Genomic DNA, 14,848 nt, shown 5'->3' with positions numbered 1-14,848 from the left:
GTGAATAGACAGGGTGCTGCAGTGCTCAGCGTAAAGAACATGGAAAATAGTAAAATGGGAATAAAAATAAAGGTCAGAATTCCCAGAGAAACAGATTGCACAGGTGTTGGAATAGACAGTTTTCACTGTATCAACATGGCAAATTGCATTAATTGCTTGCTAAATGTCTGTATTCAAGATAGCCTTCCAAACTCTTTCCCCGTTCCCCCTTTCCTCCATTCTCTAACGAGAAGAATGGATCTCTTTAGTACCTCAATGAAAAGTAACCCAGTAAATTCATATAGGTATTCTTTATTCTATCAAACAGAAACAACCATACAACAAGTCCATTAAATGGAGTAGAAAAACCATACAAAAAGTGTTAAATTATTGCATTTCCTCTAGGATTAAACAGGATTTACTCTGTTTTCTTAATACAAAAGAAAAGTTACAAATAGGGCTTCACCATATCTCAGTATATAACAGATTTGAATATCTTCATTTTGTTTTAGATATACAGAAATAAAGTGGAAAACAAAATATTGTACATGTACACACATATATATAAATGACAGGAGGTGATGATACATGTTTAAGAATCAAAACAACTTTTTACCTTCATCAGGCAAATTACAAGCACCCAAATATAAGGAACCCACGATAAGACTACAAGCCACATTCAGTGCACAATCTGGCCCTGAACGAAGCAAGGTCTTGTTTATGATTGCGTACATGCATATGGGCAGCTATGCACTTTAATTTTAACAGGTCAAATTAACCCACTAAATATGCAAAAAACAAAAACAAAAACAAAACACACCTAAGGCTATATGAGTAAATCAATTAAATACTGAAAAATATTGTGTAAATGTTTACAAGGAAAGAGCTGAGATTTCAAATTCCCAGGAATCCTCTATAATAATCAGAACAGTTTGATTGATTTGATATAGAGTTAAAGCTGTGTCACTCTGAGGAATACAGTCTGAGTCACACAGCTAGAGTACTCAATTCTACATGGTATAATTCATCTGCAATTCTAAATCATTTACTGTAAAATAGATCTAAAATATTCATTAAGTACCCTATATGTGTATAACACTTCCACATATATTCCAAGAAATTTAAATAAACAAAGAAAATTTAAACAAACTTTGGCTTAGACAAGAAAACACTTTTCTAATTACCGGTATTAAAATGAAACAAACTTAGTAAGTTTTAAATAGGTACACAGTCATACATGTACATCAATACCTGCAGACAATATCAAACTACTTTGCTAAATTGTGTCTATAAATACTGAAGTCTACACCACAAACAAAATTACCGGTAAAAACTGATTATTGACAGCAAGTACTTTATAAGGGAACTGTCATCCTCTCTTTCTCAGCATTCAAACTACCCGGTATCTTTTATATGTATAGCTGCTTAGGTCTAATAATAGCCTCATAAAATACTGTATTCAGCTTTTATATCGCTCAGGCACTCTATAAAAATAATCTACTAAATCTGACTGGAATTTGCATTTTCTCATCCCTTTCTTATTTTATTATCCAAGCTAATTTCACTTAAATGTTCATTTTACAATTTTTCCCCAAAATTGGAATGAACTACTATCTCAATACTTTCAGACTAGTAAACTATATATCTATAATAAAATTGTATAGGCCAACAAAAATAAATGAATTAATTTGCTATATTCCTTCTGTTGATCAAAGTCACAGATTGGAGAAACATTAAATCTGCATTAATAGCCCTAATATTCAAAGTAAATGTCCTTTTTATTCTGTTTGTGAAAAATAACACGAGCGACGAGGTACAAAAGGGAGAAATAAGAACAACATCAACATCCATTTTAACCCTGTTCATTTTTTTTTATAATTACATAAAGCATTATTAGTAGGGCTGTGCAATAATATCGATATTCCGGTATATTGCGATTTGTTAACAAAAAATATCATATTGTGATATGTTTTTCCAGTAACGGTATATCTGTAAAATGCTTGGGCTTGTGATTTCTAAAGTAAAATATGAAATTCAAGATGCCAGAAACACTTTCAATCATGCCAAATAATAAGGTTGCTGTTGTATGGTTGTATTTCATTGAAAAACTGAAGTGAAATTGACAAAAACTTTTTTTTGCTACAACGTATTTATAATACACATGTAGTTTTATTCACTCTGATTATAAATGGAGGTTAATAAACTAAGAAAAGAGCATTTTAACTGTTATTAAAAATATTGCAATACATATTGCAATACAGTTTAAAATATCGCAATATATCGCAATACGAAATTCCCAGCCGATACCCAGCCCTAATCATTAGTAAAATATATTGTGTGAATAATCCCTTACACATTTATATGCCTTTCCTTGAAATACATGTAATCATGTTATTTTCATTTTACTGACTAGCAACCAGTTCTCAAAAAAATTCTTGATAAAAAATGCAATAGTACACTGCTTAATATCTGTGGGAAAAGATTTCTGAAAAGGGGGAAGACAAGTACTTGCTTAAGTCACTGCAGTTACTGTAGATCACTAAATTTTCACGACACCTTATTTTAACGAGATAGACATTTACTCTTTATTAACGAGTCAAAATTTTCAAGAATTGTGGTTACTGTTCTACATAATCTTTAGGAATACTAATATATGCGAGAATGATATTTTCATGAGCACGTTGTCTCGTGTAATTAAGTGAAAATAAAGTTCTCGTGAATAAAAAGTGATTTACAGTATATATGCCTGGTGCTCATATAACACCACAGATGCCAGTCTCCCCAAAACAAGAATGCTAAATGGAAATATTCTGAGAATGTATTTTCTCTTCATTTCATAATTATGCTACTTTGTAATTGGTATACATTCTCCTACTTTCATATATCACAATTTTAGAAAACTGGGCAGATGACATTTAATTCATGTCATTCACAAAACAGAAAAAAAACTTGAGAACTAGTTGTTTTCCAGTAGTACTCTGTTCATGTGAATTCTGTTCAAATTCATGCATAATACACTTAAATTTGCCTATGTAACAAAGCCTTTAAAGTTTAATAATAAATATACCAAGCACCATACAAATGCCTTATAGTCTTTTCCTTCCAATGGAAGTCACCCAAAATATCACAGAAAGCTGACAAAAAGCAGGAAACATATCGATATCTGTAAAACTGTACACAGAAAAGAGCACCAAAACCAACGGGGGGTGGGGGTGGGGGGTAAATAAAGACAAGAAAAACACAGAAAGAAAAAGATAACCTGCACAGAAATACAGTGAGCCAAGAGCTCGGTGGATAATCTATACGATATAGATTTGGATTATTTATTACACGTTTGTGTATAATGGTTAATAATGAGAGGTACAGTTGTGTCTCTTTCATTAAATACTATAAGCTATAAAGGAAATACACAAAGATAAGCACTATATTATAAAACTGAGCAAACACAATTTAAAGGGTCACTACATATACAAATTTGACTTGATTTCCAAAAAAAAAACCCTCAAAAGATGTTCACAGATTAAATTCTTTGCATCAGTAACCTGAATGACATCTAGTATTCAAAATAAAAGCATTATACTTAACAATGAACCTTTCAAGCAATCATCATATGCATACTACATTGTTAATACCACCAGAAAACCACTACAAGTATTCAATAAATACCAAAATGACTATACATTGTATGTTATGGCCAGTATGAATATCAAAATAAAGGTGTGAGCACTATCAGGAAAACAGACATTTTAGTCCACATTCAATATTAAGTTTCATCATCTCTCTGTTCACTCTTATAAAAAAAAATTTGTTTGATTCATAATGATTTTCTATAAGAAATCTACATTATTAATGCAACAATTTCAGCATACCCTGTGGTGCAAAATTTCACAGAAAGTGCCATTTTGACTTCACAAAATTTTAAAGAAATATTAGTTATGAAACCCAGTGAGAGTTATCTCTCTTACCAGAGTGTCAGTGAACCTTAAAGCAATAAAAAGTGCCTCTTTGATTTTCCTAAAGAGTTGAAGATAAAAGTCTTAACTCCTTACAGGTTAGCTTCAGCAGCTGTTACTATAAGATTCATAAGTATTAAAAAAGTTGGAGGTGGGTACTCTGCATCCGTACTTGTTATATTTGATTTACAATAATTTTGCACCACAGGAGAGAAAAAGTACATGCAGACAGTAATAATCTACATGTACAATATACAAATAACAATATCTTGTAACAGTTTTAAGAACAAATTCATCTGAGTGGCAAATTTTTTCTACAAATCATCAATGTACATGTAAATTAACAATAAATAAATAATTTTGTTGGACAAGTGTCCAGATATACCCCATATTATTATGACATAACCCATTGCATATGACTTTTAAGTCTAAGAGTCTGCAAACAACATTAACATTTCAAATAGTAAATTATTTTTTTTTATCAAAACATATTGACAATATTCAGATACCACCCACTTTTCAACATACTATGCATATAGTTTATAACCACACAACTTTTATTATTAAAAAATTAATAATTTACCTTCTACACATGCTATCAAAAATTACAGCTATTTAATTGATATAAAAATAATCACCTATTACAACACACACACATATATGAACTCCCTCAAGTAAAATAAATATTAACCCCCTATAATATTAAGCTGAGCCTTCATTTATCAGAATCATGCCGTCTTCTTTCTGAGAGGTTTAGTTCATCCTGAAGTAAAGAAAGAGTTTCAATGAAGGAATTCTTCTCCTGGGTCACTGACAAAAGTTCGTCTTCTAGGTGTGCGATTCTCTCGATAAGACGAGCGTTTTCAGTGGTGTAAGTTTCCAGCAGCTGTTTTACCTCCTTCGCAGTCTCAGATTCAGGGCTACACTTTGATTTCCTGTTTTCCTCCCTCAGAAGTCTATTCTCGACCTCCAGTTCCTGTAACTGTAACTTCACAGATCTTATACTTAGACACTCTTCATAGTTACTCTGCTTTAAGACCTGCACCTCACCTTTCAGTTCATCTACCTCTCCATTTAGGTCTTTGGTATCTTGATTTCTGTCAGATATCATATTTTCTGAAAATTAGAGAAGCATTCTATAACATTTACAAACAATGATAAAATATTTTAACAACACTATGCAACACATTATACATGTTTCCTATTGTTTCAAAACATAAGCAATTCAATAAATAAAAAAGTCCCGAGAACAGTGTGCACCAAACTTTGTTTTCAACATTAGCCATGGCAACATTTTACTTGCCTAAATCACTTTTTACTACCCCCTTAAAAGTGTGAAAAATAAAATGACACAGTTCTATAAAATGTTTTGTCATTTTATTGTCATGTGACACAATAGTATCCACGCAAAAATATTTGACTCTGTAATAAAACTTTTTTTTGTTTTACACATGAATGCAGTCTAATGCACTATAAACATTTCATTACAATAGATGTATATTTCTAACTGAGTCATGCCCACTGTCTGCCTCTTTTCCATTGGACCCCTTAGGTATGTTTTAATTCAAAGCGTTTCTTGATGTCAGTGACAACAGTATTAATTTTTTCAGAAAAAATGTTTTTGACAACTTTTTAAAATACTGAGATAGAAATGGATAATTATCGCTGAAGATTCTACTAGGCCAATCGGGCTAGTGCCAACCTACATTTACTAACCTGATCAAATTTTCACTAGTGTTCGGACATCAGGCTAGTGCTTTTGGCACACACTGAGAGAATGCTGCTCTACAAGATACGTACGATTCAGGTGCATGACTCCATCCCTCCCTCTCATTATGGTCAGGGAATGAATCTGAATGTGGGTTGGTTCTGGTGGGTTAGGAAATCCTGGGGGAACTACATCATCCTTAAAATAATAGCAAGGTGGTTGGTTAATTATAGAATACAGGCATGTTTGTTCTTAATGAAAGATATACAGTCACATACTAAACTTGCCCATAGGCCAACTATCATCTGCCTCAGAATTAAAATTTTTTAAGCAACTCTAAATTCTTTTTCTCATTTTCTAATTAGAATCTTAAAATAACACCCACTGATTTAAACAAAATTAAAGATAAGACTGTTACTTGTAAAATCAGCATAAAGTTTGAGACATCCACGTGCATAGGTATAGATTCAGACGGTTTATCATCCTCAACAAAGTTTGTAAGTGTGGTCAGGCTGGAGGTCTTGAAATGTAAACCAAAGTCGTGGGCCTTGACAGCCAAGAAGCCTTCCTCTGAACCGAGACAGGACTCCTGCTTTGACCCGGGTCCAGAGGTAAACTTCAGCTTCACTGCTGGCTCAGAGATTGGGGTAAACAGCTTCTCCTGGCCAAAGAAACCTGAATTCATAAAAGATCTTTGTTACTGATCTTTAATGAAAGTTATAGTAAAATCTAATTTTGCGTGTTGGTTAAAATACTGTTAAAGTGGTTATATTGAAGGGTTGAAAGTTTGACGATTTCAGTATATTATAAAAATGGCGAATGGAAACTTTGACAATCTACTTGTATTTCACAGTGTTCTTTAACAGACATGAGAAAGTTGACAAGTGAAAATTTTGATGACTATGAGAAATTCGTCAACATTTCCACATCGTCAAAGTTTCCACTTACATAGTAGAATCCATCAATTTATATAGGTGGGATAATATAAACAATCATCTTCTATAATCTAAGATTGAATAGAACTTCAAGGTCAGAAAAATTTGGCAGATTCAAATTGTTTATGTGCAGTTTTAAGGTTTTGATTACATATCTTCAACAGTTTCTTTCAAACTGAGCATAACGCAAATTGGAGTGGACTGACAGAAGAAAGGTGGAAGGAGGGAGGATTGACATGACAAATGTTATATACCCAAGTCATATCATGGCCTGTCATAAAACAAATTAATTTCACAAATGTAATATGACAGCAGTATAAAAAACACCCACCACCTATGCCATGAATCAGACCCTGTACCTGTGGGTGAGAGGAACTTCTGATGGAATGTGTCGTATATCATGTTTCCTGGCTGGATGGTTAGGAGTTGCTGAGCCTGGATCCGGGCCGCCATATCCTCCCCATCTCCTTGTAACAACAGCTCTAAAGACGTCAGTTTGAACAGCACCACAGAAATCTACAGTATTGGAAAAGTAAACTTACATGTAGGTATACTAGGTGGGAGCTGGTAGCATTAGTTTGTGATTAAATACTAAATTTTTTTTTTTATTTCTTTCTTACAAAAATATTTTTCTATAATGAAACTAAATCACTGCAATAGCTATGCTAACTTATGACTTTACTGCATCTCATACATACATTTTTATACATATATAACAAAACACTTTAAATTTTTTTAATATATATATTAACAAGATAAATCTATCTGCTTAAGATTTGCATGACACTAATCCTGATAAAAGAAATGGATTAATTACTTATCAATGTTTTAACCATAAAATAAAAATTACAAAAATAATATAAAAACTTTCATGCAGGTATTTCTTCATAAAAGTGAAATTTTAAATCTTAATTTAGAAACATGTAGACAACATTACCGTTTCTTTGCCCCTTGCTTCAGCTGCATTTTGCTCTGCACAGAAGGAAGATAGGTCGTCTGCTGCATCAGTATCTGTAGAAAGGGACTCACTGATTGGTCGAGCTTTCTGGAATGCTGGGACTTCTACATCATCCAATGACAATTCCTCAAAGTCATCTTCAGAACTGTCTGTCCTAATAGACATACTGTCCAAACTGTCTGAAATACTAGAGCTATCGTCCCCTAGATTCTCCATCTTGGCTTTTATCTTGTCTGCCAGTCCTGACATTTTGGAAGTGAACTTTTTCATTGAGTCTGTTGTCTTTGGTAAAATTTTCTTGCTTTGTGGCACTGGAGCTTCTGAAAGTGATCCATAGCCAGACTCTCGCCCCACCGAGCCGAGCGCTTGAGTTGACTGAGAAATTCTCGACTGTAGATTGTTCTCCAGGATAGCATGAGTTAGAGGTGGCTGACTGGAATCAGGAGCAAAGTTCTGAACATTGGACTCACTGTAGGACTTTCCCAGTGTGTGGTGAGAGAGATCCATGATATCAACAATAGGAAAACTCCTGTTGGATGAGTCTAAAAGCAAAAGTTTATTAAATATATAATTTTTGAAAACAAATCAAGAATGCTGCTGACAAAATATTGTATTTTCAAATAAATAGCCCTGTTTCCATTTCTATCATTCATATTTTGGAGACACAAATGTTCCAGAGTACTGTGGAATCAATGCTTGTGGATTTTGTTGGTCATTCAAACCCATGAATTTACATCCCTAGGAACAATAACTTTGTGAATGTACCCTTGTGAATGTATCAATTCACTGAAACTTTTGTATATGTGAATTAAGGTTTAAGTCAAAACTCATTCACATGACAAAGCATAACATAAATCTCCATGTTGTTTACATAAAAAGCTATGAGGAAGGTTTACAATGAAGCAGTGAGACAAACAAATCAATACCAATATGCATGAATTTCCAATTGAGAAACTTTTTACAACTATAACTAAAACCTAGTACATGTACCTACCGTCTTGACTTTCATTCACTGCTAGAGAATCACTGACAGTAGATTCATCCTTCTCTATCACTTCATCCATCAAATCGTCTTGTCCACTCGTGGAGGTCGGTGGACTGATAAATGTCACAGGTATCCCAGGATTCTCTAGTACAACGGGACAAAGCATGGCAAACTCTAGTTCTGACAACATCAGGGGAACAGAGAACGTCACAGTCGGGGATACTGTCGTTATAAAATAACTAACATCGGCATTCATTTGTGTCTGAAAAATAGTGAAAGACTCCTGGAGACGCATGATGAAAATGTATTGAGAATGGGTCATTTGTGCCTTGAGGGGACCGGGACCAATTTTTGCCACCACATTGAAATCGGCTACCCTCAAAGCAGAATATTGCACATTATCATCTTTGGCACCATTTTCAGTATCACATGTTGATGGAGATCCTTGGAATTGACTGGTTTCTGACTCTTCAGACGTAGTTACACTCTCATCTGAATAATAATCCTTCAATAACCGGCGAGTTTGTCGCTTCTCTCTGTCAGAATCAGAGTACTCTTCCTTACTGGATTTCTCACCTACAGAAATGCTGTCACCATTAGGTAGTCTGGATTCTGACCCCTCCATTACTTTATCTGATTTATCCCCCTCCTTCCCAGCCTTGGGCGGGGATTTTGAGATCCAAAGAGTCAAAGGAATAGACTCCACAAATGGTAAAGGTCTGCTCTTCACATTAGAAGGTCCTAAAAACTCTAACCACACTTGTTCTGCATGGCAGCACCACATATCAAAACTGGCATCGTGTTTTAAAGTGTTTGACTTCCAGATTTTGTTCACTTCTTCCTGAGAAAACTTTTGAGCACACCCATTCAACAAATCCAGGGCTCTCTTCTCAATGAAGTGATTCTCCAAATTTTTGGCATGAGTGTTAAAAGTTTCCGGTATGGCTCTCAAACTATTGTTGTCATTGGGGAACTTCTGGGTACAGAATAGTGGGGAAGCTGCATAGTTGGATATAATGTCTGACAGACTATCACGTGAGAAGGGGCCACTGACTCTAGTGTTAGTGGCACACATCCTGGAGATCTGTAGCTGCACACTGCTTGGGAAGTCTGGCAATTCACACTTCTCATCAAACGGAACAACAATCTGGAACATAGATCCACCACAATAATAACACATAGTCAAATGTTTCTGACCTGTGTGTGCATTTAATAAGTACAAGTAAAGTATAAAGATAAAGAAATAATCTACAGTGTATACTTCTTACCCTTGGCATAATAGCCTCCACTTTAGTGTCAACATGTTCTAATGGGACATCTTCTAATTCAATCCTTTCCTACAATACAAAATTGTCTGTAATGATAGTGAAAAAGGGGGGGGGGGGCTTGAATTTTAAACTACCTGATGATGCTTCCATGTCAGTAAGACTAAACATAGCTTTTCTGTTCTTGAGAAGAAATATTTTTTCTATATGTTCTTATTCTTATGTAAAACTTTCAACCTCCCTGAATTTACACTACCTGAGGATGCTTTCATATCAAAATGACTAAACATGATTTTCAATTCTTGAGAAGAAGATATTTTCCTATATGTTTGTATGTAAAATTTTCAATCCCCCATATGCATTGTGGCCTGACCCTATCCCTGGGGGTCATCATTTTAACAAACTTGAATCTACACTACCTGAGGATGCTTCCATATCAAAATGACTAATCATGGCATTGCAGTTATACAGAAGTAGATATTTTCCTATATATTTCTATTTAAGACTTTGATCCTCCATTGTGGCCCCACCCTACCCCCGGGGGTCATGATTTGAATAAATTTAAATCTACACTACCTAAGAATGCTTCCATATAAATACTGGGGGTATGACCAATCAGGGCTTTGCTGTTCCTGAGAAGAAGATTTTTCCTATATATTTCTATGTAAAACTTTGATAGTCCATTGTGGCCCCGCCCTACCCCTAGGGGTCATGATTTGAACAAAGGACTATATTCGGTAATGACCAATATTTGCCCCCAAAATCAAACTTTGACGGAGAAATATATAATTATGTTCTAGAACAGGGGGATATCTGCAGACTTCAAAGCACTGAATATTTTCATAAGCCATGACGCCATATGTTTGATATGATGTCAGGAAAATGACGTAAATTCAAAATTTCCATGATTTCTACAGAAAAAGGTGTATATTACGTCGATATTTTGAGTAAAAGTCACCGAGCGCAGGTCTGCTCCAACTCAATATTTTGATATAACGTGAAGAATGATAATATCAATGAAATATGTAAATATTGTTCTGGAGCAAGCCTGCGCTCTATAAATTTTATAGTAAAAATTGAACAAATTTTGTCAATTTTTCCCTCTTTCTGAAAAAATAATACAAAATCCGAATATTTTGTGACATCATAGAAACAAAAATTGCCAATAACCTACTTTGAAACTATAATATTTTTTGTTGATTTAAATTTCTCGTACAATATATACAATTCAGCAAATTTCAAGGAATTTTCAAAATATGACTTTTGTGGGGGCAAAAATATGCATATACCGCATATAGTTCTTTGAATCTACACTACCTGAGGATGCTTCCATTTAAATATGACTCATCATGGCTTTGCTGTTCTTGAGAAGAAGATTTTTAAAGGTTTTTCCTATATATTTCTATGTAAAACTTTGATCCTCCATTGTGGCCCCACCCTACCCCTGGGGGTCCTGATTTGAAAAGAACTTGAATCTACACTACCTGAGGATGCTTCCATATAAATATGACTCATTATGGCTTTGCTGGTCTTGAGAAGAAGATTTTTCCTATCTATTTCTATGTAAAACTTTGATCCTACATTGTGGCCGCGCCCTACCCTCGGGGGTTATGATTTGAACAAACTTGAATCTACACTACCTGAGGATGCTTCCATTTAAATATGACTCATCATGGCTTTGCTGTTCTTGAGAAGATTTTTAAAGGTTTTTCCTATATATTTCTATGTAAAACTTTGATACTCCATTGTGGCCCCGCCCTACCCCCAGGGTTCCTGATTTGAACAAACTTGAATCTACACTATCTGAGGATGCTTCCATATAAATATGACTCATCATGACTTTGCTGTTCTCAAGAAGATTTTTAAAGATTTTTCCTGTATATTTCTATTTAAAACTTTGATCCTATATTGTGGCCCCGCCCTACCCCCGGGGTCATGATTTGAACAAACTTAAATCTACACTAGCTGAAGATGCTTCCACATAAATATGACTCTTCATGGCTTTGCTGTTCTTGAGAAAAAGATTTTTAAAGATTTTTCCTATATATTTCTATGTAAAACTTTGATCCTCCATTGTGGCCTCACCCTACCCCCGGGGGTCATGATTTGAAAAATCTTAAATCTACACTACCTGAGGATGCTTCCACATGAGTTTCATTTTTCCTGGCCCTGTGGTTCTTGAGAAGAAGATTTTTAAAAGATGCTATTAATTTTTCACTAATTCTTTATTATCTCCCCTTGAAAGAGGGTGTGGCCCTTCATTTGAACAAACTTGAATCCACTTCACCCAAGGATACTTTGTGGCAAGTTTGGTTGAAATTGGCCCAGTGGTTCTTGGAGAAGAAGTCAAAAATGTTAAAAGTTTACAGACAGATAGACAGATGGACAGCTAGACGGACAGACAGCTAGACAGACAGACAGATGCCGGACAAAAAGTGATCAGAAAAGCTCACTTGAGCCTTCGGCTCAGGTGAGCTAAAAATGGGTAATCTACTAGTCAGGGACATACATAATTCTAATTTTGATCTCTATCAGACTTCAATATCATATAGGGTAATTTACTTCTTAGAGGGTAAAGTGTACCAAGTTTGGTGTTTGTGAAGCAAAGAGTTCTCAAGATACTGAGCAGTCAGTATCTTCTTATGTCTAGTTTGACCTTGAACTTTGATCTTGTGATTTCAAAATCAACAGGGGGAACCAGTGTACCAAGTTTGATAACAGTCAAGCAAAGGGTTCTCAAGATTTTCATATATTAAGTTTGACCTTGACTTTTGACCTTATGACCTCAAAATCAATAAGTGTTAGCTACTCTCTACAGGTAATCAATGTACCAAGGTCAAACAAATTGTTTTCAAGATGTTGAGCGAACAATATCTTCTACTGTCTTGAAAAATTTGATCCTTGACCTTTGACCTTGTGACATCAAACATCTACTCCTCTTTGGGAACCAGGGTACCAAGTTTGATGTGAAGCAAAGGATTCTCAAGATAGTGACTAATCAAAATCTTTGTATGTCCAGTTTGGCCCTTGACCTTGGTTTTTGTGACCTCAAAATAAGTATAGGTCATTTAATTTTTAAGAGGAACCAATGTACCAAGTCTGATGTCAGTCAAGCATGGGATCTGAAGATACTGAGTGGATAATATGTATTTTTATGTCATTTGACCCTTGACCCTATGACCTCAAAATCAGTAGGGGTCTTCTACTCCTTAAGGGAACAAATTAATGTACCATCTCTGATGTCAGTCAAGCAGAGAGATCTGAAGATATTGAGCAGACATTATTTTCCAATGCCTTGAGTAGTTTGACCCTTGACCTTTGATCTTGTGGCCTCAAATTCGATAGGGGTCATCAACACTTTCAGGAAACCAGTGTACTAAGTTTGATGTCAGTCAAGCAAAGGGTGCTCAACATATTGAGAGGACAACACTTTGTCTACTGACAGACGGACATACAAGTGCAAAACAATATGTCCCCTTTTTTGAAAGAGGGAATAAAAATTGTTTCATTTACATAAGTGTTCATATTGTTTTATTACAAATGTTTTGATTAGAGAACAGTTACTAATGCAATGTATTTTTTATTTTAAGTAAGAACTTACAATACTTTTGGAGAGGTTGAGCATGAAGAAGTTGGCCCAGAGCAGAGTTAACCAGTCTACATTGAGCCGGATTGGGTTCAGGAGGACATACAGATTGGCATGGGGAACTGTAACACATCAAGCCAGGGTTTATCAATCAAAATCACACAATGGTTAGAAAGAAATCTTTTGACCTTAAATATCTGTAAAGACTGGATGTATGATATACGATAAAAGCTGTTACGAAAGACACCTATAGGAAATGGCATACATTTACTTAACAATGCGGTAAACTGGTAACAATTTAGAGAACTATTATAGTCTATCTATAAATACATGTATAGAATATTCCTGCTCAGCAAATTTACTGGCTCATTCTACATTGAGTTCTCTATATTCAGTGTGTCGCCCAAACTTTCAACTTTGTACTTCTTTAAGTCTGAGGTATGCTACTGCAGCCCTAGGATTGTGAATTATGACAGACAGACATTTATCTATAAGAACTTATTTTTGCATGATTCATACATGTCCTAAAGTATTTTGGTGCCTTTGGTGTAGTGCTTTTTGCATTGATTCATTTATACCACGGAATTATGATTTTGTATTAATAAGTTACACAGAAATACCCGTATGTTAAATTCATGAGTATGCCAAAAAATCCCTGACCAACGCTTATGCTTTTTTTTTTTTTTCTGAACACACTTAAGCACCATTTCAGATACCCAACCTTTTGTGTGAACTTTTATCCATTAAAATCTCTACATTAGTTTCATATCAGGAAGGTAACTTTTTTTACCTGGAAAGCCAATGTCCTCAGGGAAGAAATAATCAGTGTATTCAGCGTGCAACACTGACATATCAGGGGGGAGATGGAGCTGCTTTTTATCAGAACTCAGGAACTTCTGAGGGTTATTCCTCTTATTATCAGCAGTCGACACTTGATAAATTGTAAATTCCTCAATCTTAATCACATAACAACTTTCCAACAGCTTGGTGGAACGGTGTCTTCTCTGGTTTGGTGACCCATGACCTTGACCTGTATTGGGAGGGGGTGGTCTGGATGGAGAGGTTTTACTTTGACTGGCTGCTGTATTTTCTGTATTTTTATTGGTCAGCTTGTGAGCTGGGGACTGTGAAGGGGATGCTATATTTACAGTTTCTCGAGCCTTGGAGGCCTGTTTTTTGAAAGCAGAAAACAGTTGCTGGACCCAAGGGTTTCTTGATCCTTGATTATCAGTGTATCTGTACCAGTTCTTTCTTTCACCCCCTACAATAAACAAAAACTCCTCATGATTCTTCATTTTGGATAAAGAAGGTTATATTGTGATTTGTCTATAAATGATGCTTTATGCAAGGGAAGGTAACTCTATATGAAGTTAAAGCAATACTGATAGATTCAATAATATCCATAATATATTTATAATAATATGATCAATGAAGAAAAGCATACCATATTGGTTATAATGACAATGCAGATATTTTAAA

General features: G+C 34.9%; 1 protein-coding gene across 2 annotated transcripts in view; it reads right to left on the bottom strand.

Annotated features, from left to right (window-relative positions):
• Positions 1-275: 275 nt before the first annotated feature.
• Positions 276-14,848, bottom strand: part of LOC133186742 (bridge-like lipid transfer protein family member 3B) — a 33,369-nt gene continuing 18,796 nt past the window's right edge. For both annotated transcript variants that reach the window (XM_061322030.1, XM_061322032.1), the window contains 9 exons: positions 14,160-14,630; positions 13,385-13,491; positions 9,787-9,855; positions 8,528-9,665; positions 7,513-8,075; positions 6,935-7,091; positions 6,059-6,315; positions 5,733-5,838; positions 276-5,048 (listed from right to left, as the gene is read on the bottom strand). In XM_061322030.1, coding sequence (XP_061178014.1) covers positions 4,648-5,048; positions 5,733-5,838; positions 6,059-6,315; positions 6,935-7,091; positions 7,513-8,075; positions 8,528-9,665; positions 9,787-9,855; positions 13,385-13,491; positions 14,160-14,630 — 3,269 coding nt within the window. In that variant the 3' untranslated portion in view covers positions 276-4,647. The remainder of the gene's footprint in view (positions 5,049-5,732; positions 5,839-6,058; positions 6,316-6,934; positions 7,092-7,512; positions 8,076-8,527; positions 9,666-9,786; positions 9,856-13,384; positions 13,492-14,159; positions 14,631-14,848) is intronic.

This window comes from Saccostrea echinata, unplaced genomic scaffold, assembly GCF_033153115.1.
Source record: "Saccostrea echinata isolate AGI-Se365-2 ecotype Australia unplaced genomic scaffold, CSIRO_AGI_Sech_v1 ptg000014l, whole genome shotgun sequence".
Lineage (NCBI taxonomy): Eukaryota > Metazoa > Mollusca > Bivalvia > Ostreida > Ostreidae > Saccostrea > Saccostrea echinata.
Note: the sequence above shows the minus strand (reverse complement) of the source record. Positions and strands in the feature narration are given on the sequence as shown.